We start from the raw sequence: 22,517 nt of genomic DNA, 5'->3' as shown, positions 1-22,517 counted from the left end.
ATCTGAGGAACTACAAGTTCCTGCAGGAAGCAGCAGCTATCCGATACTACAAACTCAGGCTAATGGAAGTTGAACCTCAGCAGAGCCAATTTCCCCATTGAGAAGTATCTACTCTACTCCACCGCTGGACTCTGCTGTCACAACCCTGTCATTACATCACCACTAGCAGTGTGCAAATTTGCAACTCTGCAGCAAAAACTTTCAAGTGCGTCCGTACCTTACCCAGACACACCATACAGTTCTGGCAGACTGGCAAACACCAACCTCTGGCCCTGCAAAACAGTAATCTGAGACTGCACATAGTAATCTAAACCGCCATCATGTCACAAATTGCCCCAATTTCTACCTATTACCGTAACAGCAGCAAGATGTCCTCATCAAGTCTGTTCAGCCACTTGTGTCTAAAAGTGTTTCTTCTAAACAAACTCAAGGATTTCTGTACAAGCCTCTCCAACAACGTCTAGCTGAACCTATCCTGGAACAAGCATTGTGCATTGTGGAAGACAAATCGCCAACTGTAATGATCTGTGTCTTGAAGGTTCATTATGTAAACCATTCAAGCATCACTCAGGGCTTGGGCTCCAGCCTCTCTGTCTAACATGGAGGAGAGGGGTGTCTAATGTGCTTGCTCAGGCATCTGCGAAGGGGGCCTGACCGAGGTGGAAAGTGTTGAAAACTAATCTCTGATGCTTGGCTATATAAACAGATTGTCAAGTGAACTGCTGTGAACAACCTAGGCCTCAGCTTCTCAAAGTAGTGTTGGAATCATGCTTAGAAAGGGAGAGCTGTGGAGGTAAAAAAAAAAAAAAAGGGGGTTTCTACAAACATAAAATTAGAAACAGCTCCCAACCATCCAATTCCCAACTATGCAGGCATTGTCACATGGAAAGTCGATTAGCCACAGCTCAAGATCCCCCTAGAAACTCCTAAAGCAGCCTTTTCTCACTCTAAGGACCCTTGAAATAACCTTCTGGTTTCAGGGAACCTCTGCTAAAAATGACTATATCTACAACTCATGATACATTAGCGTGATGGTCAATGGGAAGAATGCTCCTCACACCCATGGTCATTGGGAAGAATGCTCCTTACCCCTGTGGTCATTGGGAAGAATGCTCCTCACACCTGTGGTCATTGGGAAGAATGCTCCTTACCCCTGTGGTCATTGGGAAGAATGCTCCTTACCCCTGTGGTCATTGGGAGGAATGCTCCTTACCCCTGTGGTCATTGGGAAGAATGCTCCTCACACCTGTGGTCAGTGGGAAGAATGCTCCTTACCCCTGTGGTCATTGGGAGGAATGCTCCTTACCCCTGTGGTCATTGGGAAGAATGCTCCTTACACTTGTGGTCATTGGGAAGAATGCTCCTTACACCTGTGGTCATTGGGAAGAATGCTCCTTACACTTGTGGTCATTGGGAAGAATGCTCCTTACACTTGTGGTCATTGGGAAGAATGCTCCTTACACTTGTGGTCATTGGGAAGAATGCTCCTTACACTTGTGGTCATTGGGAAGAATGCTCCTTACACTTGTGGTCATTGGGAAGAATGCTCCTTACACTTGTGGTCATTGGGAAGAATGCTCCTTACACCTGTGGTCATTGGGAAGAATGCTCCTTACACCTGTGGTCATTGGGAAGAATGCTCCTTACACCTGTGGTCATTGGGAAGAATGCTCCTTACACCTGTGGTCATTGGGAAGAATGCTCCTTACACCTGTGGTCACTGGGAAGAATGCTCCTTACACCTGTGGTCATTGGGAAGAATGCTCCTTACACCTGTGGTCATTGGGAAGAATCCCCCCTTACAGATAGCTAAAAAGAATAATGGTGTCAATGGAAACTTATCTGAGAGGCGGAAATTGCTCAAGGAACCCCTAGCAACCTCTGGAGGAACCCTAGGATACCATGGAACCCTGGTTGAGAAACCATGCTCTAAAGGATACCTAGGGTTCCACAAATTCTGGTTGAAAATTACTGCATTAGAGCCATTTAGTTTTTTAGATTGCTTAGTTTATAATAAACATGAGCAGTTACAGCAGTGTACCAAACAAAAATGTATACGTACTTAACAGAATAATCGCTTTACACTGATTTTTTTTTTTTTTGTCACATTAACCAGAGTATACTGACACCGAGCATCCAGGCTTCAATAAACTTAGGAATTTAAAAGCTTAAGGGTCATATCGTGTCTACATATCTTTAATGCTTCTGGACTTTGAATAGGTTAACTACCAAGCAGGTAGTTAATTCCTGCTACCAGCCTTATGTTTCAACTGGTTTTCAATAGATGAGAAGTTAACAAATGTTTTGAGTATATAATACAGTGATAATAGCATGCAGCACAGAAAAATGTAGATTTTTCACACCAAACCAGAAACTGCACAAGGCAGGAGGAAAACAACAAATTTATCACTTAAGGACACTAGCAAAAAATGAGCTTCAAGGAATGGGCGGAGTTATATGGAGGTCCTAGCAAAGTTTTTTGGAAGTGTCCAGTCCCCTGAAGATAGCAGCATATAACCCATGGTCTATAAAAAGCAGTCCTGTGTATTAAAATGCGTAAATTTTATATTTAATTTTACTTCTTAGTTGAGAAAATGTTGGATTCTCTTCGATGTGCAGATCCTATCTGAGACACTCACCTGCTGCGGTGCTCGTAGCTCCCTTTACATTTGAACTTGTGCGCTGGGAACACGGTAAAAATTCCTTCTTCAGAGCTAAAATATTGCCACTTGATCCCGGGGTTAGATTTCAGGTTGTCTGCTAGAACTGCAATTCGAAAAGAACAAAAAAAACATTGTAAAAAAACAAAAAGATACGAGCGGCTGCAAACAAAGTCAAGTAGTCAAAAACATGTTGAATGTTGCTTCCATAAGAAGTGGTCTAAGCATGAGCCGTCTGGTTACAGGAACACAAACTTTCTCTGTATTTTATGTTTCAGCTTTTTTGGTTGTCAAATTAATTTGGACAGTTTGGAGAACTTCTAAAAACATTCCCTCCACCGCCACCCTCCTCTCACTTAGAATATCGACAGAAACAACAAACACAAGTGTGATTAATTGTTCAGAGACGGCACACATTGCTTACAGCATCAGAGGAGAAAACATCTGGCGTCCTCAAGCTGTTGTAGGACGCATAATAAGCTCTTCATATTCACCCTTTATATTCTGTGTGTACCACAACAGAGTGTGTGTGTGTGTGTTAGTGATCCCAACTCACTTCTCTATCGCTGCATCAGGCTAGCCCAGTGGTCGGCAAGCCGCGGCTCGCGAGCCACATGCGGCTCTTTACACACTTTGATGCGGCTCTTCTGTGTGCCGGGCGAACGCTCCCCTCCCTCCTCTCGGGCGGCCGCCCCAAAAGTCAGGACTCTGCAGCTAGCCCAGCAATGGGCAAACTACGGCCCAACGGACCTTTTAATCCGGCCCGCGGAGCGTGACAAACATTGGCTGTCAGGATGTAGGCGGGGCAGCATGACGAACTCCTCTCCTCTCACAGTACGCCCTGAAGACCGAACGGCGCGGGAACCCAGCGAGAGGAACGCGCGGAGCAAAGGTAAGTGAATTGACACAATATGGGGAATGAATTACTATAGGGGGGATTAATTACTATGGGGGATGAATTACTATAGGGGGGATAAATTACTATAGGGGGGATGAATTACTATAGGGGGATGAATTACTATAGGGGGGATGAATTACTATAGGGGGGATGAATTACTATATGGGGGATGAATTACTATATGGGGGATGAAGTACTATGGGGGATGAATTACTATATGGGGGATGAATTACTCTATGGGGGATGAATTACTATATGGGGGATGAAGTACTATGGGGGATGAATTACTATATGGGGGATGAATTACTCTATGGGGGATGAATTACTATATGGGGGATGAATTACTATATGGGGGATGAATTACTATGGGGGATGAATTACTATATGGGGGATGAATTACTATATGGGGGATGAATTACTATATGGGGGATGAATTACTATATGGGGGATGAATTATTATATGGGGGATGAATTACTATATGGGGGATGAATTATTATATGGGGGATGAATTGCTATATGGGAGATGTATTTTCAGTTTTAAAAATGTGGCTCTCAAAATAAATTGCAATCGTGGTTTTGGCGAGATTTGGCTCAGTTGGAAAAAAAAGGTTGCCCACCACTGGGCTAGCCAAAGCAGCATAATGCCTTCCATTCAGTCTTGCACAGTTGTCCTCTCCTGGACTGAAATGGCTTACTCCAGTTTCACTGCACACGGTTAGCTTCTCACAGTGCGCATTAGAAGCTGCAGCGTGTTAAAAGTGCACGTCATTTACACAGGTCCTTTAAGTCCTGTCCAGGGGCGGAGTGACAACTCATGGGGCCCCCAGGCAATAGGTGATCATGGGACCCCTGTGTCCTTGCCCACATTCAAAGTACACCCAAAAAAAGCCTATAAAAAGGTACCAGGGGCATTTCATTGGGCCCCCTACTGACCCCAGGCCCTCGGGCAGTGCTCAAATGGACAGTCCGCCTCTGGTCCTGTCAGTTGTGAGGTGGGGCCTCCATAGATCAGTTTTTCTAGCACATCCCACAGCTTCCCAATGGACTAAGATCTGCAGGAATTGGAGGCAATGTCAACACTTCAAACTTGTGGTTGTGTTCCTCAAACTATTCTTAAATTCATCTGACCAGGCCACTTTCTTCCATTGCTCCATGGTCCAGTTCTGATGCTCACATGACCATTGTAGTCCTTTTGGCTGTGGACAAGGGTCAGTATGGGCACCCTGATGAGTCTACGACTACACAATCCCATACTACAATAAACTGCGATGCGCTGTGTGTTCTGACACCTTCTATTGGAACTAGCATTAACTTTTTCGGTAATCTGAGCTACAGTAGCTCTTCTATTGGATCGGCCTACCTGGACTAACCTTCACTCCCCATCAATAAACCTTGGCTGCCTATGACCATGTTGCCAGTTCAATGGTTTTCCATTGGACCACATTTGGTCAGTCCTGACCACTGCAGACCAGGAATATCCCACAAGAGCTGCAGTTTTGGAGATGCTCCGAGTCCTCTGGCCATTACAATTTGACCCTTGTCAAAGTCACTCAAGTCCTTACGCTTGTCCCCTTTGGTTTTTTTTTTTCCTTTTGACACCTCAAATTCAGGGACAACACTTACTGTTTAATGTATTCCAACCACTTTCAGATGTGATTGTGACAAGATAATCAATGTTATTCGCTTTACCTGTAATCTGTCAATCTTATGGCCCATCAGTGTGTATGTGCAGCAGCAAAGGGTGGGTTTAAAGCCCACATATGCATCTATGGGCGGGAGAAGTTTCTGCGCTGAGCGTGTGCTCACAGCACAGAGACCAGGCTGATCTGTACCAATGATCGGGAACCGGTTCTAGATTATGTGACCACTGTGACAGCCAATCAGTGGGCACATGATTAGACAGAACTTTCTGCTCCTGGGTATAACAGCCCAGTTAAAAGGATGCAGGGGCAAGTGGAAAGGGGCAAGAATGGCTTATAGATTACAGAGCTGTATTCATTTGTGTCTTTTATATCTGCCCATTGTTCAGCTTAAAGTTAGCCTTCAATTCTATAAATCAGGGGTCTCTAAACATTCTAAAGAAAGGGCCAGCGTACTGTCCCTCCAACTTTAGGGGGGCCGAACTGTGGCTAGGGTGAGCAGAAAAAGCCCTGCATCAGTGCCTCATCATCAGAGAAAGTAGGAGGAATGGTGCCCCATTATTTGTATCAGTTGATGGAATGGTGCCCCATTATTTGTGTCAGATGGTAGAATGGTGCCCCACTATGTGTCAGTTGGTAGAATGGTGCCCCATTATTTGTCTCAGTTGATGGAATGGTGCCCCATTATTTGTGTCAGTTGATGGAATGGTGCCCCATTATTTGTCTCAGTTGATGGAATGGTGCCCCATTATTTGTCTCAGTTGATGGAATGGTGCCCCATTATTTGTGTCAGTTGGTGGAATGGTGCCCCATTATTTGTGTCAGTTGGTGGAATGGTGCCCCATTATTTGTGTCAGTTGGTGGAATGGTGCCCCATTATTTGTGTCAGTTGGTGGAATGGTGCCCCATTATTTGTGTCAGTTGGTGGAATGGTGCCCCATTATTTGTGTCAGTTGGTAGAATGGTGCCCCATTATTTGTGTCAGTTGGTGGAACGGTGCCCCATTATTTGTGTCAGTTGGTGGAATGGTGCCCCATTATTTGTGTCAGTTGGTGGAATGGTGCCCCATTATTTGTGTCAGTTGGTGGAATGGTGCCCCATTATTTGTGTCAGTTGGTGGAATGGTGCCCCATTATTTGTGTCAGTTGGTGGAATGGTGCCCCATTATTTGTGTCAGTTGGTGGAATGGTGCCCCATTATTTGTGTCAGTTGGTGGAATGGTGCCCCATTATTTGTGTCAGTTGGTAGAATGGTGCCCCATTATTTGTGTCAGTTGGTGGAATGGTGCCCCATTATTTGTGTCAGTTGGTGGAATGGTGCCCCATTATTTGTGTCAGTTGGTAGAATGGTGCCCCATTATTTGTATCAGTTGGTGGAATGGTGCCCCATTATTTGTGTCAGTTGGTGGAATGGTGCCTTATTATTTGTGTCAGTTGGTAGAATGGTGCCCCAAGGGCACGATAAAATTAAGCAAAGTGCCACATGCAACCCCAAGGCCAAAGTTTGGAGACCAGTGCTCTAAATTTACAAAACCTGTGCAACAATGATGAACACACTACATGCACATGTGAACATAATTGGAATTTGATATGATGTAATGGAAATGATATCTGTTTACTGGAGCGGAGACAGGGCACTGCGATCCATCAAACAGGGCCATTAGTGGGAAACACCTCAGCTGTCTCCAGCTGTCAATGAAAAGCATTAGGGCAAGTTTTCTGCAGAACTGAGGAAAGATTCAATCAGCGTCAAGTGTCACGAGGTATCTCCTTCAACAAATCGGATACTAGATAAACAATGCGAAAGCATTAAAGATTCAATGACATTCACAGAGATTCGGGGATACAAGACTTCACATGCACTCCTCTCCATCATATAATCTCCAGGAGGGGAGCAGCTTGTAAATCTTGGAAAGCTGTCTCAGAGCAAAATAGGAAACCTAATCTCTGTACGTTCTCACGAAACACCAGCAAGAAATATTTAAAGCAGACCTTGCATCAGAAATATATTTTTTTTTGTTAAAAGGCAAGTAAATAAAAAAATAAAAGTAATTGAAAAACTTGATAAATCAGGGGTGTCCAACCTTTTGACTCTCCTGGGACACATTGAAAGAAGAGGAGTTCTCTTGGGCCGCACATAAAATACACTAACAAAAAGAATAGCTAATGAGCACAAAAAGCCGGGCAGATCACAAGCTAAAGTGGTTCTAAAGGTTGAAGGTTTTTAACCTTCATGCACACAGTGGCTTAGTGGTTAGCACTTCCGCCTGGCAGTACTGGGGTCGTTGGTTCGAATCCCAACCACAGCACCTCCTGCCTGGAGTTTGCATGTTCTCCCTGTGCCTGCGTGGGTTTACTCCGGGTACTCCGGTTTCCTCCCACACTCCAAAGACATGCAGGTAGGTTAATTGGATCCTGTATAAATTGTCCCTAGTATGTGTATGTATGAATGTGAATTAGGGACCTTAGATTGTACACCCCTTGAGGGTTAGGGACTCATGTGAATGTACTATATATATATATATATATATATATATATATATATATATATATATATATATACATACATAAAGCACTGTGTAAATTGACGGCGCTATGTAAGTACTTGTAATAAATAAATAATTCAGTATGTATCTCCCCCCCACAGCCCTCCTAATACTTACCTGAGCCCGATCGTGATGTGCACGAAAGCGGCTGTTCTCCCGTTTCTCTGCCTCTTCTACCATTGGCTTTGGCTGCTGTCAATCACAGCCAGTGAGGAGGGAGCAGGGACAGAGCCATGATCCATTCTGTGCATCTTATGGACACGCAGAGCAGGGCTCAGGAGCGAGCATGAATGAGTGCCCCACTTTGGGGGGCACTCGGAGAAGTGGAGGAGCTAGGAGTGCAGGCGGGGGACTTGAAGAGAGGAAGATTAGGGCTGCTCTGTGCAAAACCACTGCTCAGAGCAAGTAATCAGGACATGTTTGTTTTTGTTTTTTTACCCTTATTATCACTATATATAATGTACCTATCTGCATAATAAAATTTCTTTTTTCTTGCAATATTTTTTATTACAAAAGCAAAAGACAGCAACATAAAACTAGTGCAATATTTGACACAGTTTGATAAATGAACACATCAATATCTGGTTGGATGGAGCAGCATTTCTCAATGAATTCTCAAGGTGCTCATCAGATATTTTGGTTCCAATTTTGCCCTTCGTGTGCTTCATCCTTAAAAATAGCTGCTTGCTAATAGAAGTGCTGTTGAAAACTGATGATACGAATAAGGCATGATTGTGAAGAGCGGAAGACTTTTCTTTGGGAACATGAAAACTTAAAAAGATTGAAAAAAATAAATACTTAAAAATTTTTAAGCAAGTTTAAGATTTTGTGTTGGGTCACATTCATAGCCATCTTGGGCCACAGGGTTGGACAAGCCAGAGGACAAGGAGGCGCTCTTTACGTCGGAAAGGTTTCTTCACAGTAAGAGCTGTGAGAATGTGGAATAGACTCCCTCAAGAGTTGGTTCTGACCAGCTCAGTGGATTGCTGTAGGAAAGTCCTGGATTCTTTCTTGGATACACAGAATATAACTGGATATAACATTTATAGGTAAAGTTGATCCAGGGAATATCCGATTGCCTCTCGGGGGATCAGGAAGGAATTTATTTCCCTGCAGGAGCAAATTGGGTCGTACTTTGTTGGGTTTTTTTTTGCATTCCTCTGGATCAACTGTGGGTGTAGGATTATAGCTTTTTTTTTTTAATGGTTGAACTGGATGGACTTTTGTCTTTTTTCAGCCAGACTAACGCTTTACACCCTGTTCCAAATTATTATGCAAATTCTATTTAAGTGTCACAAAGATTAAATATTTTGTTTTTCAGTGTAACTCATGGATGGCATTGTGTGTCAGGGCTCTTTTGATCACTGAAAACTATGTCGGACACCTGTGATAATTAGATTGGCCGGTGAGCCCAATTTAAGGAAAAACTCCTAAAGGAGGGTGTTCCACATTATTAAGCAGAGCACCATTTTCAAGCAATATGGGGAAGAAAAAGGATCTCTCTGCTGCCAAAAAGAGTGAAATAGTTCGATGCCTTAAACGAGGTATGAAAACATTAGATATTTCACGAAAACTTAAGCGTGATCATCGCCCTATTAAGAGATTTGTGGCTGATTCAGAGCACAGACGGGTTGGTGCAGATAAAGGCACATTGAGGAAGATTTCTGCCAGATCCATTCATCGGATCAAGAGAGCAGCTGCTAAAATACCATTACATAGCAGCAAACAGATATTTGAAGCTGCTGGTGCCTCTGGAGTCCCACGGACATCAAGGTTTAGAGTCCTCCAGAGTCTTGCAACTGTGCATAAACCTTCTATTCGGCCACCACTAACCAATGCTCACAAGCAGAAACGGCTGCATTGGGCAGAACAATACATGAAGACTAATTTTCAAACAGCCCTGTTCACTGATGAGTGCCGTGCAACCCTGGATGGTCCAGATGGATGGAGTAGTGGATGGTTGGTTGACGGCCACCCTGTTCCAACAAGGCTGCAACTTCAGCAAAGCGGTGGTGGAGTCATGTTTTGGGCTGGAATCATGGGAACAGAGCTGGTCAGCCCCTTTAGGGTCCCCAAAGGTGTAAAGATGACCTCTGCAAAGTGGAGTTTATGACTGACCACTTTCTTCCCTGGTACAGAAGGAAGAACTATGCTTTCCGTAATAAAATCATCTTCATGCATGACAATGCACCATCTCATGCTGCAAAGAATACCTCTGCATCAATGGCTGCTATGGGGATAAAAGGAGAGAAAGTCATGGTGTGGCCTCCATCCTCCCCTGACCTCAATCCTATTGAGAACCTTTGGAGCATCCTCAAGCAAAAGATCTATGAGGGTGGGAGGAAGTTTACATCCAAACAGCAGCTCTGGGAGGCTATTCTGACATCTTGCAAACAAATTCAAGCAGAAACTGTCCAAAATCTCACAAGTTCAATGGATGCAAGACTTGTGATCTGCTATCAGATAAGGGGTCCTATGTTACAATGTAACGTGACCGGTTCAAATGTTTAAAAAGTTAAAATGTTGTTAAAAGTTTGATTGAAATAGCTTTTGATTTCAGTAAATCTGCTGCAAACGCAACAAATGACAATTTTCAGTTCTTTACAACCTAGAAAGTGTTTTGAAACTGTGTGGAATAATTTGGAACAAAAATCCTGTTATCATTAGGAGGTTTGTTCAATAAAATGTGAATTGTACTCTTATAGTTGATAACATGAGAATTATGCTGTTATTTACATCAGTTATTTAGGTAAATGAGAAAAATATAATTTGCATAAGAATTTGGAGCAGGGTGTAGGTTAATAAACCAAACATTTATGCAGCTTTCTTTACTAGCCAATTCCATGATCATGCAACGGATTGCTCCCTATTCACTCTTCTGCTGAAATCACTGGTCTGTGGGTGGAGACTTGGCATCGCTGAGCAAGTTTGGGGTGGAGGAATTTGACTGGTCCTGACCGATAGAACACCTTTGGGATGAGTTAGAGCGGAGACTGCGAGCCAGGTCTTATTGTCCGCCATCAGTGCCTGACCTGACAAATGCACTTCTGGAAGAATGGTCCAACCTTCCCATAGACACCCTCCTAAACCTTGTGGACGGCCTTCCCAGAAGAGTTGAAGCTGTTATAGCTGCAAAGGGCGGGGCCAACTCAATATTGAACCCTACGGACTAAGACTGGGATGCCATTAAAGTACATGAGCGTGTAAAGGCAGGTGGCCCAATACTTTTGGCAATATAGTGTAAAAGACAATGGGATGGGAATTCTATGCGTTATTGAACTGCAGCGGAGAAAAATAAAGTCTCCTGCCCTGCCAGACAAGGGTATTCTGTGTGGCAGAGCTGTGTAAATCTCAAGAATGGATGGACAGAAATACATATATTTTGGCAGCTAAAACAAAACTCGTCTAACCGCTGGAAACTGCTAGAAAATGTAGGTTAAAAAAACGGCAGTTTTGCCGCGTTTGCATACTGCGTTTATGCGCTTTTGTGCTTAGAAGCATTTTTTAAAGATAACCTCAGGAGACCCTCCCAAATACCCATAATGCACTGAAAAATAGTAAATTATTAACTATTTCAGACATTTTTAGGGAAATAGAAGCAGAGAGAACAGTATGTGTTGAGATGACCTGTCTTTTCTGGTTGTAGTCACTATGGATCCCATCATGAGCGTAATGCGGTGCGTTCTACCATTGATTCCTCCACGCAAAACCTGGAACTGACTGCGCCGGTGTACCGGGTCCATTTGAATACATGGAAAACGCTTTGCGTGCATTTCTGATGAAGAAAAAAGACTCTGAACAGCATCTGGATATGGACCTGTCAAAAACGCAAACGCTTGTAAACGCGGTTAACCGTGTTTACACGCATTTAAAAGTGTTTTGTTTTTGAAACGCCGGTAAAATCTACTCCGGAATGCAATTTCGGTGCGTTCAAAAAAAACAACTGTACACTCAACTGCCTGTAAACTAAACAACGATGTGTACATGGACACAGGAAAACAAAGGAGAGTTCAGGGGCTGCTGAAAAAAAAACTCTCAACAGCTCCTGAACGTCAGCTTAGCAGCTGCAGTGTACATGAGCCCTTATATTATTATTATTATACAGGATTTATAAAGCGCCAATAGTTCGCTCAGCGCTGTACATTACAAAGGGGGACAGAACATGTGACAGAACAATACCAATACAATGCAAAACATGAGGGGATCGAGGGCCCTGCTCTTTCGAGCTTACAATCTAGGAGATATATATATATATATATATATATAGCGCCAAGAGTTTGCTCAGCGCTTTACAATATGTATTTGATCTAGGAAATCTAGGCCATTTGCCTAGAGCTCAGCTTTAAGATAAAAATAATTAGAGGGAATCGGTAAAATTAAGCCGATGTACCCCTTCAGCAATACCAGCACTCTATCCCATGTCTGGGAATGCACACAAACTGCAGATGAAACATAACAGCCAAGGTTACAGCCACAGCCTATATTGTTCAAGCCTGAAATTAGCAGATTTACGAAACAAAGGATACAGTCTGAGCAGGGAACAGCTACTATTAGCAGGATTTAGCTGTAATCTCATCTTCTCTGTAGGTAAAAACGAGATGAAAGGAGAATACAACACAAAAAAGTCATGACAAAAAGAGGTGTAAATGTGGATTATGGCAATGTTTTAGAAATGTCATGTTGTAAATTATAATATTGTCCTGGATGTGAAATAAACCCCTTTACAAGGAGAAGCACAAACAATAAAAAGGACATGGGCATTCATAATAAACTGCATTCTGCTAGTAAAAACACAGCTCGGTGTACATTCTTGGCACACCCTAATGCTGTAATAAATAAATTCTCTTGCGCATGCGCAGGGATTACACCATTCCAGTCGGGCCAATCTAGATGGCCAAAGATCCTGAACTTGAATGAAGGCCTATTGAAGATGTCAGCAGCAGGCGATGGGGTGAAGGGAGGCAAGTTCAGTTCTGCTTTAAAGCATACATTAACCTCCCTAGCGGTCTGATTATGTCCATATATCTGTGCTCAAAGCGGTACATTTTTTGCATGGAAATATGTTGTTTTTTTTATTGCAGGCCTGTAATTTGTAGGAATAACTCACTGAAATCTGTCCGAACAAGAGTCTAGTAATCATCCCGGGTATGTTAAAATTTGAAACACGAAATCATAAATTATAATTAAATAATCATAAAAAATAATAATGTAGTAATAAATTTAATTCAATAATGTAATCAAACCAAAAACACTGAAATGTGAAATATAGCGCCAAGTTCGCACATCACTGAGCAAAGTCGCAGAATCATTTTCAGTGTCTGATGACGAATTTCCCCCACGAATCATTATCACTCAATTCTGCAAGTGGTTCTGATTTACTATCGCTGTTCTCTAGCCGATCTAAAACCGCTTTTGACCTAAAGGGACGCTTTTTGGACGCCATGGACGTTTCTCAGTTTCCAGGCAGAAAGAACAGTCAAAATGCAGGCAGGGCGCCGGACAAAGCACTCGGGACAAAATGTATGTGAAATGGTTTGATACAGGAATGTTATACTATGTGATTTTAGTGAATTTAGTGAATGTCACTTTTTGTCATTTTCAAATTTCCCGCCATTCCGCCCCCTGTACTACGTCCTGACGTCGCAGGGGACGGAACCCAGAAGACAGATGCCGGCATCGGCCGGAGGACACTGCAGGAGGGACATCGCGGGAGCGCAGGACAAGGTAAGTGCAGAAGAGATCCCGGAGCAGCGCCGCATGGTATTCCTGAGTGTAGCTCGGGGTTACCGCTTGTGGTGCTGAAACTTTACCCCGAGCTACACTCGGGAATACCGTCAGGGAGGCTACTTAAATACTTTTTTTTGGATAAAGTAGGGAAAAGATAAATACTGTCCATATTTTTGGTTTTGCTATTGTTAGCTGTTTGTGACCCATTGAGGAAATGTTCCTTCACCTCTGGTGCCAGAGGCAAAACGTTTGAACAAATCTCTACAATTTCAAGGGAATCCCATCCTCAGCTAGCTGTCATTGAAAAACGTGAAACGGAATGATTTACCCTCAACAAATATTCTTTTGACAACTTAAAGCCCAACTCCAGGTAAAGAAAAAAGATCCCTATGCAGTGGGACTGTGCCTGCACTTCAAGGGATTAATTGCTCAATTACGCCTAGGGCAATAATAAAAAGAATCCTGAAAGCAGCTTTGGGTCTCCGCTCAGGCTTTCAAAGCCCTGTTTGGTGGGTCCCGTTGTGGGTGCGGACTTGATGGAAGTCCGTCCTGACTCCATACATAATGTAAGGGCGTAGGGGTAATGAACAATAAAAGGAGATATACTTACCTGATCCTTCACTGCTCCCTGCAGCTAGACCGGTCTCCGCAGCTTCTGCATCCCCATGTTCTATCAGTCTAGGGTCCTGACATCATGAAGTCCAGAGCAAGGTTCATAGCCCTGCACTGGACATGAGGATGCTGAGGGACAGTCCACCGCCAGATCTTAGGGACCAACCACCTGCTAGGGGAGCAGAGGATCAGCCATGTAAAACGGTTTCTCCTCTTACCTAGACAAAATGGGTGATTCACCCTTGCAGATTGGGCACTGCCCCACTGCAAGGGATAATTATTTTTCTGCCCATGATTGGACTTTAAAAAAATGTTTGCCATTTCCACATTTTCTGTCTTGGTGACAAATGTCACTAGGAAAAATAGATGGTAAATATCCCCTGTGGGGGCACAGGAACCAATTAAAACCCACCAAAACTGTACTCGCCGATCAAAAAAAAGGTATCAGTGCATCCCTAATTGGTAGTAGTTGAAGGAATAGTGCTTCATCATTGGTACTAGTTGGACGAATAATGTTCCATCTTTGATATTTGTTGGGAGCAATAGTGTCCCATCATCGATAGTAAATAGTGCTCAGCCACTGGCAGTAGTTGAGGAAGAGAACCCAATCATTGGTATTAGTTGGAGGAATAGTTCTTAGTTGGAGGAATGAAACTACATCATTAGTATTAGTTGGAGGAATGAAACTACATCACTAGTATTAGTTGGAGGAATGAAACTGCATCATTATTAGTTGGAGGATAAGTGCTCAACGATTGGTAGAAGTTGAAGGAATAGTGGATATCATTGGGAGGGAAAGTGCTCCATCATTGGTGTCAGCACTTGCCCCACTGTTCGTGTCCAGTGGGAAGAATTGTTCCTTGTAGTAGTGGGAGGAAGAAAGCCCCAAGGGCCAGAGAGGGGCAATCAAAGGGCTGCAGTTATGAGACCACTGCTGTACAAAGAATGGCTTATATGATGTGACATATCTCAAAGCTGAGTCAGCAGCTACAAATATACAGCCACTTACCTGTCCCTCAGCCCAGCAGTTTCCTCACCACCACTGGTTTCACCGGCCGTCTTCTCTCCCTGGCGCCGACATCTTCAGTTTTGGCAACCGGCTGTGACAGCTTGCGGCTTCACAGCCGGGTGCCCACCGCGCATGCGCGGGAAGCGAATGTGAATGGCCTCGTAGTCTTCTGGGACCTGTCACGTGTCCCAGAAGACTAGCAGCTCAACTTCCACTTCCGATCGCAGCAGAAGTGGGAGTGGGTACCTGTCAAGTTTGGGTACCCGCTCCCCAAAGGTGCCAATCCTTAATGGGAAGCGGGGGACAAAGACTTAAAGTGGAACTTTCCCTTTTGGGTGGAGCTCAGCTTTAACATGACATACCTTAATGACATCAGTTAATTTTGTACTCTCTATCAGGAGTATACTAATAATATAATGCATATGGATAAGTTACTTTGTACTTCTCCTGTACTGTATGCCTGTTAATAAGAAAACTGGAAAGAAAAATGTGTCTGCACTAGTTTTCTTAGTCCCCCCTGCAAAGTTCCACATATACCTGTTGATCCTGCCAATGAAGTTCACGTATTTCAGCTTCCTATGATGTGTGGCAATGCTGCACAGCTCTTGAATTCAGAGCAGAGTTGTCAGTCTTGTGTAGACTGTGCCTGCTTGCACCACAGCGAGATGAAAACATATTTAAGGGGGAATGGTTATCAGCATTATCGCTGCTAAATGGGACCTTGTATCAAATAACACAGTGGCTAAATGGTTAGCACTTCCGCCTGGCAGCACTAGTGTTGGTGGTTTGAATCCCAACCATGACACCACCTGCCTGGAGTTTGCATGTTCTCCCTGTGCGGGTTTCCTCTGGGTACACCGGATTCCTCCCACACTCCAAAGACATACTGGTAGATTAATTGGCTATGTATGAATGTGAGTTAGGGACCTTAGATTGTACGCTTCTTGAGGGTTAGGGACTGATGTGAATGCACTAAATATATGTAAAGTATTGGGCTGCCTGCCTTTCCATGCACACAAACTTTAATGGCATCCCAGTCTTAGTTCATAGGGTTCAATATTGAGTTGACCCCGCCCTTTGCAGCTATAACAGCTTCAACAAGATTGTAAGCTCCCAGGATCAGGGTCCTCCTATCCCTCTTGTATTGAACTGTCTGGTTGCTGTATTGTCTCCCGTTATATTGTAAAGCGCTGAGCAAACTGTTGGCGCCATATAAATCCTGTATAATAATAATAATAATATATAAATCCTGTAGAATAATAATAATATATAAATCCTGTATAATAATAATAATAATATATAAATCCTGTATAATAATAATAACTCTTCTGGGAAGGCTGTCCACAAGGTTTAGGAGGGTGTCTATGGGAAGGTTGGACCATTCTTCCAGAAGCACATTTGTCAGGTCAGGCACTGATGTCGGGGGAGGAGGCCTGGCTCACAGTCTCCGCTCTAATTCATCCCAAAGGTGTTCTATGGGGTTGAGGTCAGGACTCTGTGCAGTCCAGTCAAGTTCCTCCACCCCAAACTGGCTCCTCCATGTCTCTATGGACCTTGCTTTGTGCACTGGTGCGCAGTCATGTTGGAACAGGAAGGGGCCATCCCCAAACTTCTTCACAGTCCTGGACCTTCTGCTGAGCATGTCCCCAGTCCTGGCTATCTCTTGTAACATGTCTGCAGTCTATGATCGTCTCTTGTACTAGGTCTGTGGTGTCTGAACTTCTCCTGTACTATATCCGTCAAATCTGGCCATACTCTGTCTTATATCCATGGTCTCTGGCCATCTCCTGTGTTAGGACCACAGCCTCTGGCCATCTCCTGTGTTAGGACCACAGCCTCTGGCCATCTCCTGTGTTAGGACCACAGCCTCTGGCCATCTCCTGTGTTAGGACCACAGCCTCTGGCCATCTCCTGTGTTAGGACCACAGCCTCTGGCCATCTCCTGTGTTTGGACCACAGCCTCTGGCCATCTCCTGTGTTAGGACCACAGCCTCTGGCCATCTCCTGTGTTAGGACCACAGCCTCTGGCCATCTCCTGTGTTAGGACCACAGCCTCTGGCCATCTCCTGTGTTAGGACCACAGCCTCTGGCCATCTCCTGTGTTAGGACCACAGCCTCTGGCCATCTCCTGTGTTAGGACCACAGCCTCTGGCCATCTCCTGTGTTAGGACCACAGCCTCTGGCCATCTCCTGTGTTAGGACCACAGTCTCTGGCCATCTCCTGTGTTAGGACCACAGTCTCTGGCCATCTCTATATGTGTGGCACTTTAGTGATGTTGAGGGCTGCCCCCCACATCAAGAAAGTTTACCACCACTAGTCTAGACCATTATCTCCCATCAGCCATGTTTTTGTGAAACACACTGCAGAAGATTTCAGTACCAAATGGCTAAAAGATTAATTTCCAATGGTTGCTCTAGTGAGCACCATACTGTAGGTTTCTCCAGCTGGCAAGGAAAGACCACCCAGACACTAAGGGGGAGATTTATTAAAACTGGTGCACACAGAATCTGGTGCAGCTGTGCATGGTAGCCAATCAGCTTCTAACTTCAGCTTGTTCAATTAAACTTTGGCAATAAAACCTGGAAGCCGATAGGTGTCTATACAGAGCTGCACCAGATTTTGCACTGCAATTTTAGTAAATAACCCCCTATGTGGGCACATTATCACCACAATTTAGTGCACTTACAGTTTTGGTGATAAGGCCATCAGCCAAAAAAAAGTTGTGAGGTGCAATTTTCCCCAATGATGACAGACAGCAATAAATTCTTCCCTACTCTAAAAAAATTTTGGCTGGAGTTTCACTCCATTACCAAAAAAAAAAAAAAAAAAAAAAAAAAAGGGCTGTTATACACAAAGAGAACAAGACCCGGGGCCTCTGGGCCAGCTTGCAATGTTTAGAAAAAAGTATCATTTCCATGTGCTGCTCTACTCCTCCATCATCTCCCACTGAGCTGAATCTGACCCAGGGAGAGATACATATTACTAATCTACCTTCTCTTTATTAAAGACCTTCCATTAACATCATCAGTCACTTTATTTATAGAAGTGAAGTGTTTACAACCCAGATGAGTCTACTTTCTAGCTGGCTAAAAGACGGATTGAAGACATGAACTTTGGAACCCGCAGTTAAATTATAAACAGTCCCTAAGTGCCTGGAGCACAGCCTCTAGACTCCGTAAACAGACGCTGCATAATGGCCTATAGTAGATGAACGTAATCCAAGATAGCATACGGGAGCATTTCATTGAGCTAGAGCCAAAATTCTTTTGAAAACATTGCAAAGCTTTTTTTTAATACATAAAAAAAAAACGTTTTGGTGGCATTCCCAAAATTATTTACATTTTTTATTTTTTTTTCAGGATGAAGAGTTATACGAAACCTGAAAAATATATTCATATTTGTACTCATACACAGACTGATTAGTCATTTGTCCACTTGTTTGCAAGAAAATAAAAATAATTTATGGAAAGGAAAATGCTGCAAATAGGCATTTAAAATAATTAATTTTTCTATGTGTTTACCTGCATTTTTTAAACCTAGAGACAGTGGAGTAGATTTACTAAATCAGGTGTACCCAGAATCTGGAGCAGCTGTGGATGGTAGCCAACTTCTGACTTCAGCTTGTTCAATTAAAGTGTTACTAAACCCCTCCCCAGACCCTGCATTCACTATATCCGCTCTCCCCGGATCCTGCATTCACTATATCCGCTCTCCCCAGACCCTGCATTCACTATATCCGCTCTCCCCGGATCCTGCATTCACTATATCCGCTCTCCCTGGATCCTGCATTCACTATATCCGCTCTCCCCGGACCCTGCACTCACTATATCCGCTCTCCCCGGACCCTGCATTCACTATATCCGCTCTCCCCGGACCCTGCATTCACTATATCCGCGCTCCCCGGACCCTGCATTCACTATATCTAGTCTCCCCGGACCCTGCATTCACTATATCTAGTCTCCCCGGACCCTGCATTCACTATATCTAGTCTCCCCAGACCCTGCATTCACTATATCTAGTCTCCCCAGACCCTGCATTCACTATATCTGGTCTCCCCGGACCCTGCATTCACTATATCTGGTCTCCCCGGACCCTGCATTCACTATATCTGGTCTCCCTGGACCCTGCATTCACTATATCTGGTCTCCCCGGACCCTGCATTCACTATATCTGGTCTCCCCGGATCCTGCATTCACTATATCTGGTCTCCCACAGTACACAGAACAAGGAAATGCAATTATTTTAAAAAATATAAACTGCTAAATACCTTTTCTCATCAGCAGTATATGGCAGTCTTGTTACTTCTATCAGTGTCCAGCAGAGCATTGGTTAAAGCTTGTAGGAGGAGTTTTCATTCTGCTCTAGGATGCCGAACCCCTGACCTCTGTGTGGACAGCGCTGATTGGCCCCGTGCTGATCAAACTCTCCCAAGAAAAAAAAAAACTCTAGCAATACACACCAAACTGAGCATATGCAGAGTGACGCCACACAATATGTCTTATCAGGAGATAAGAGGGGGACAATGTAAGAAGGGAGGATCAGAGAAGACAAGATCAAACAGCCTTTTTACACAATGCAGAGGATTAACCCCTTAGGTCCCACAGTGAGTATAACCAGCATGCTTTCCTGCATATACAGACTGATGTTACTGCTGTGGGTTTAGTAACACTGAGAACAAACCTACAGAAGCCATGTTGTTTGTATCCCCGGGACTGCCTGTATTTTGCAATACTAATGTAATGTGTTTACTGCGGAGTGAGCAGAGCTGCAAGTGAATGTCCTCCAATGTTTTGAGGGGAAAGCTTTGCAACCTGTTTCTTTGCCCCACAAGTCTTTCAAAGCCCATTATGATCAGAAATCTGTAACTATAGCACAAGAGAGTCCAAGCTTTTCAAGCCAGCTATAGATGGATCGAATCTCAGTCAGTTCAGCAAGGACCGGGACGGACTGACCATTGGGGAACTCAGGCACTGCCCAAGGACCCGGAGTCAGTAGGGGGCCCCATGAGATGTCCCTGGTACCTTTCATAGGCTTTTTTGGGTGTGGTTTGCGTGTGGGCGAGGACACAGGGGCCCCATGATCCCCTATTGTCCGGGGGCCCCATGAGTTGTCAGTCCGCCCCTGGCAGGGACTGGTCAAAATTCGATCCATGTATGGGCAGGATGATTGTACCAAAGCTGATCCATTGATGGATGGATGGATGAAGCTAAGAACAATCATTGTGTTCTTTTGACAGGGATGGCACTACACAACCCCCTACCGGGAAACCACAATGGCTCCACAGAAGGGATTCCCCCATCAACACTGTTGATAGGGGAATTGAGCGATTTTCTTACCTGCAGATGCAGGAAAGAAAACCGTATAATCTATGGCCTGCCTTGGGTTTGGTATATGAGCCTCTGTAGCCAATACAGGAGCATGCGAATCATCACATTCCGCTGGCCATAAAACAATGAAATAAAGAGCAAACTACTGTGAAGTAGGTGAATGTACCTGTGCAGTTGTACTGTTGTGGGTTTAGTAACACTTTAGGCTCTGGCAATGAAACCTGGAAGCCGATTGGTTTCTATGCAGAGCTGCACAAGATTTGGCACTCTCCAGTGTTAATAAATAAACCCCAGTGTCTCTTAATGGTCAGTCCACCCACAGCTACACAATTCTCCCCTTCTTCCATTGCCCCCAATCCATCTGCTGATAGAACAGACCCATAGGAGGCACTCTACACATTCTCTGTTTGGTGTGTAGTACTAGAGTAATTTTTTTTGTGAATTGTTAGAGTTTTTTTTTTGGGGGGGGGGGGGGTGAGGGTTCATGTGATCAGCACAGGGCCAATCAGCACTCTCCAGACTGAGGCTCAGAGGTCATGCAGCCTCATAGATCAGTCAAAGGAGAATAAAAACTCCTCCTCCTGCAAGCTTTAACCAGTGCTTGGCTGGACACTGATAGAAGTCACAAGACTGTTATATGCTGCTGCTGAGAAAGTATTTAGCAGTTTATATTTACTAAAATAATTGCATTTCCATGTTCTGTGTACTGTGGGAGACCGGATATAGTGAATGCAGGGTCCGGGAAAAGCGGATATAGTGAATGCAGGGTCCGGGAAAAGCAGATATAGTGAATGCAGGGTCCGGGGAGACCAGATATCGTGAATGCAGGGTTCCTGGGAGACCAGATCTAGGGAATGCAGGGTCCGGGAAAAGCGGATATAGTGAATGCAGGGTCCGGGAAAAGCGGATATAGTGAATGCAGGGTCCGGGAAAAACGGATATAGTGAATGCAGGGTCCGGGAAAAGCGGATATAGTGAATGCAGGGTCCGGGAAAAGCGGATATAGTGAATGCAGGGTCCGGGAAAAGCGGATATAGTGAATGCAGGGTCCGGGAAAAGCAGATATAGTGATAGCAGGGTCCGGGAAAAGCAGATATAGTGAATGCAGGGTCCGGGAAAAGCAGATATAGTGAATGCAGGGTCCGGGAAAAGCAGATATAGTGAATGCAGGGTCCGGGAAAAGCAGATATAGTGAATGCAGGGTCCGGGAAAAGCAGATATAGTGAATGCAGGGTCCGGGAAAAGCAGATATAGTGAATGCAGGGTCCGGGGAGACCAGATATAGTGAATGCAGGGTCCAGGGAGACCAGATATAGTGAATGCAGGGTCCAGGGAGACCAGATATAGTGAATGCAGGGTCCAGGGAGACCAGATATAGTGAATGCAGGGTCCAGGGAGACCAGATATAGTGAATGCAGGGTCCAGGGAGACCAGATATAGTGAATGCAGGGTCCCGGGGAGACCAGATATAGTGAATGCAGGGTCCCGGGGAGACCAGATATAGTGAATGCAGGGTCCCGGGGAGACCAGATATAGTGAATGCAGGGTCCTGGGAGACCAGATATCGTGAATGCAGGGTTCGTGGAGACCGGATATAGTGAATGCAGGGTCCTGGGAGACCAGATATAGTGAATGCAGGGTCCTGGGAGACCAGATATAGTGAATGCAGGGTCCGGGAAAAGCGGATATAGTGAATGCAGGGTCCGGGGAGACCAGATATAGTGAATGCAGGGTCCGGGGAGACCAGATATAGTGAATGCAGGGTCCGGGGAGACCAGATATAGTGAATGCAGGGTCCGGGGAGACCAGATATAGTGAATGCAGGGTCCGGGGAGACCAGATATAGTGAATGCAGGGTCCGGGGAGACCAGATATAGTGAATGCAGGGTCCGGGGAGACCAGATATAGTGAATGCAGGGTCCGGGGAGACCAGATATAGTGAATGCAGGGTCCGGGGAGACCAGATATAGTGAATGCAGGTTCCGGGGAGACCAGATATAGTGAATGCAGGGTCCGGGGAGACCAGATATAGTGAATGCAGGGTCCGGGGAGACCAGATATAGTGAACGCAGGGTCCTGAGTTTAAGTGTTATTGCA

The 22,517-nt window shown here is 44.5% G+C and overlaps 1 protein-coding gene across 1 annotated transcript in view; it reads right to left on the bottom strand.

Annotated features, from left to right (window-relative positions):
* CACHD1 (cache domain containing 1) overlaps window positions 1–22,517 on the bottom strand; it is a 274,321-nt gene that overhangs the window by 95,666 nt on the left and 156,138 nt on the right. Inside the window, exon 5 of the mRNA XM_089653393.1 lies at window positions 2,640–2,766. Within this exon, the coding sequence (XP_089509519.1) occupies window positions 2,640–2,766 (127 nt within the window). The remainder of the gene's footprint in view (window positions 1–2,639; window positions 2,767–22,517) is intronic.

This window comes from Staurois parvus, unplaced genomic scaffold (assembly GCF_062004578.1).
Source record: "Staurois parvus isolate SC_StPar_1 unplaced genomic scaffold, SC_StPar_1.0 ptg000709l, whole genome shotgun sequence".
NCBI classification, from domain to species: domain Eukaryota; kingdom Metazoa; phylum Chordata; class Amphibia; order Anura; family Ranidae; genus Staurois; species Staurois parvus.
This window is presented reverse-complemented; position numbering and strand designations above follow the sequence as displayed.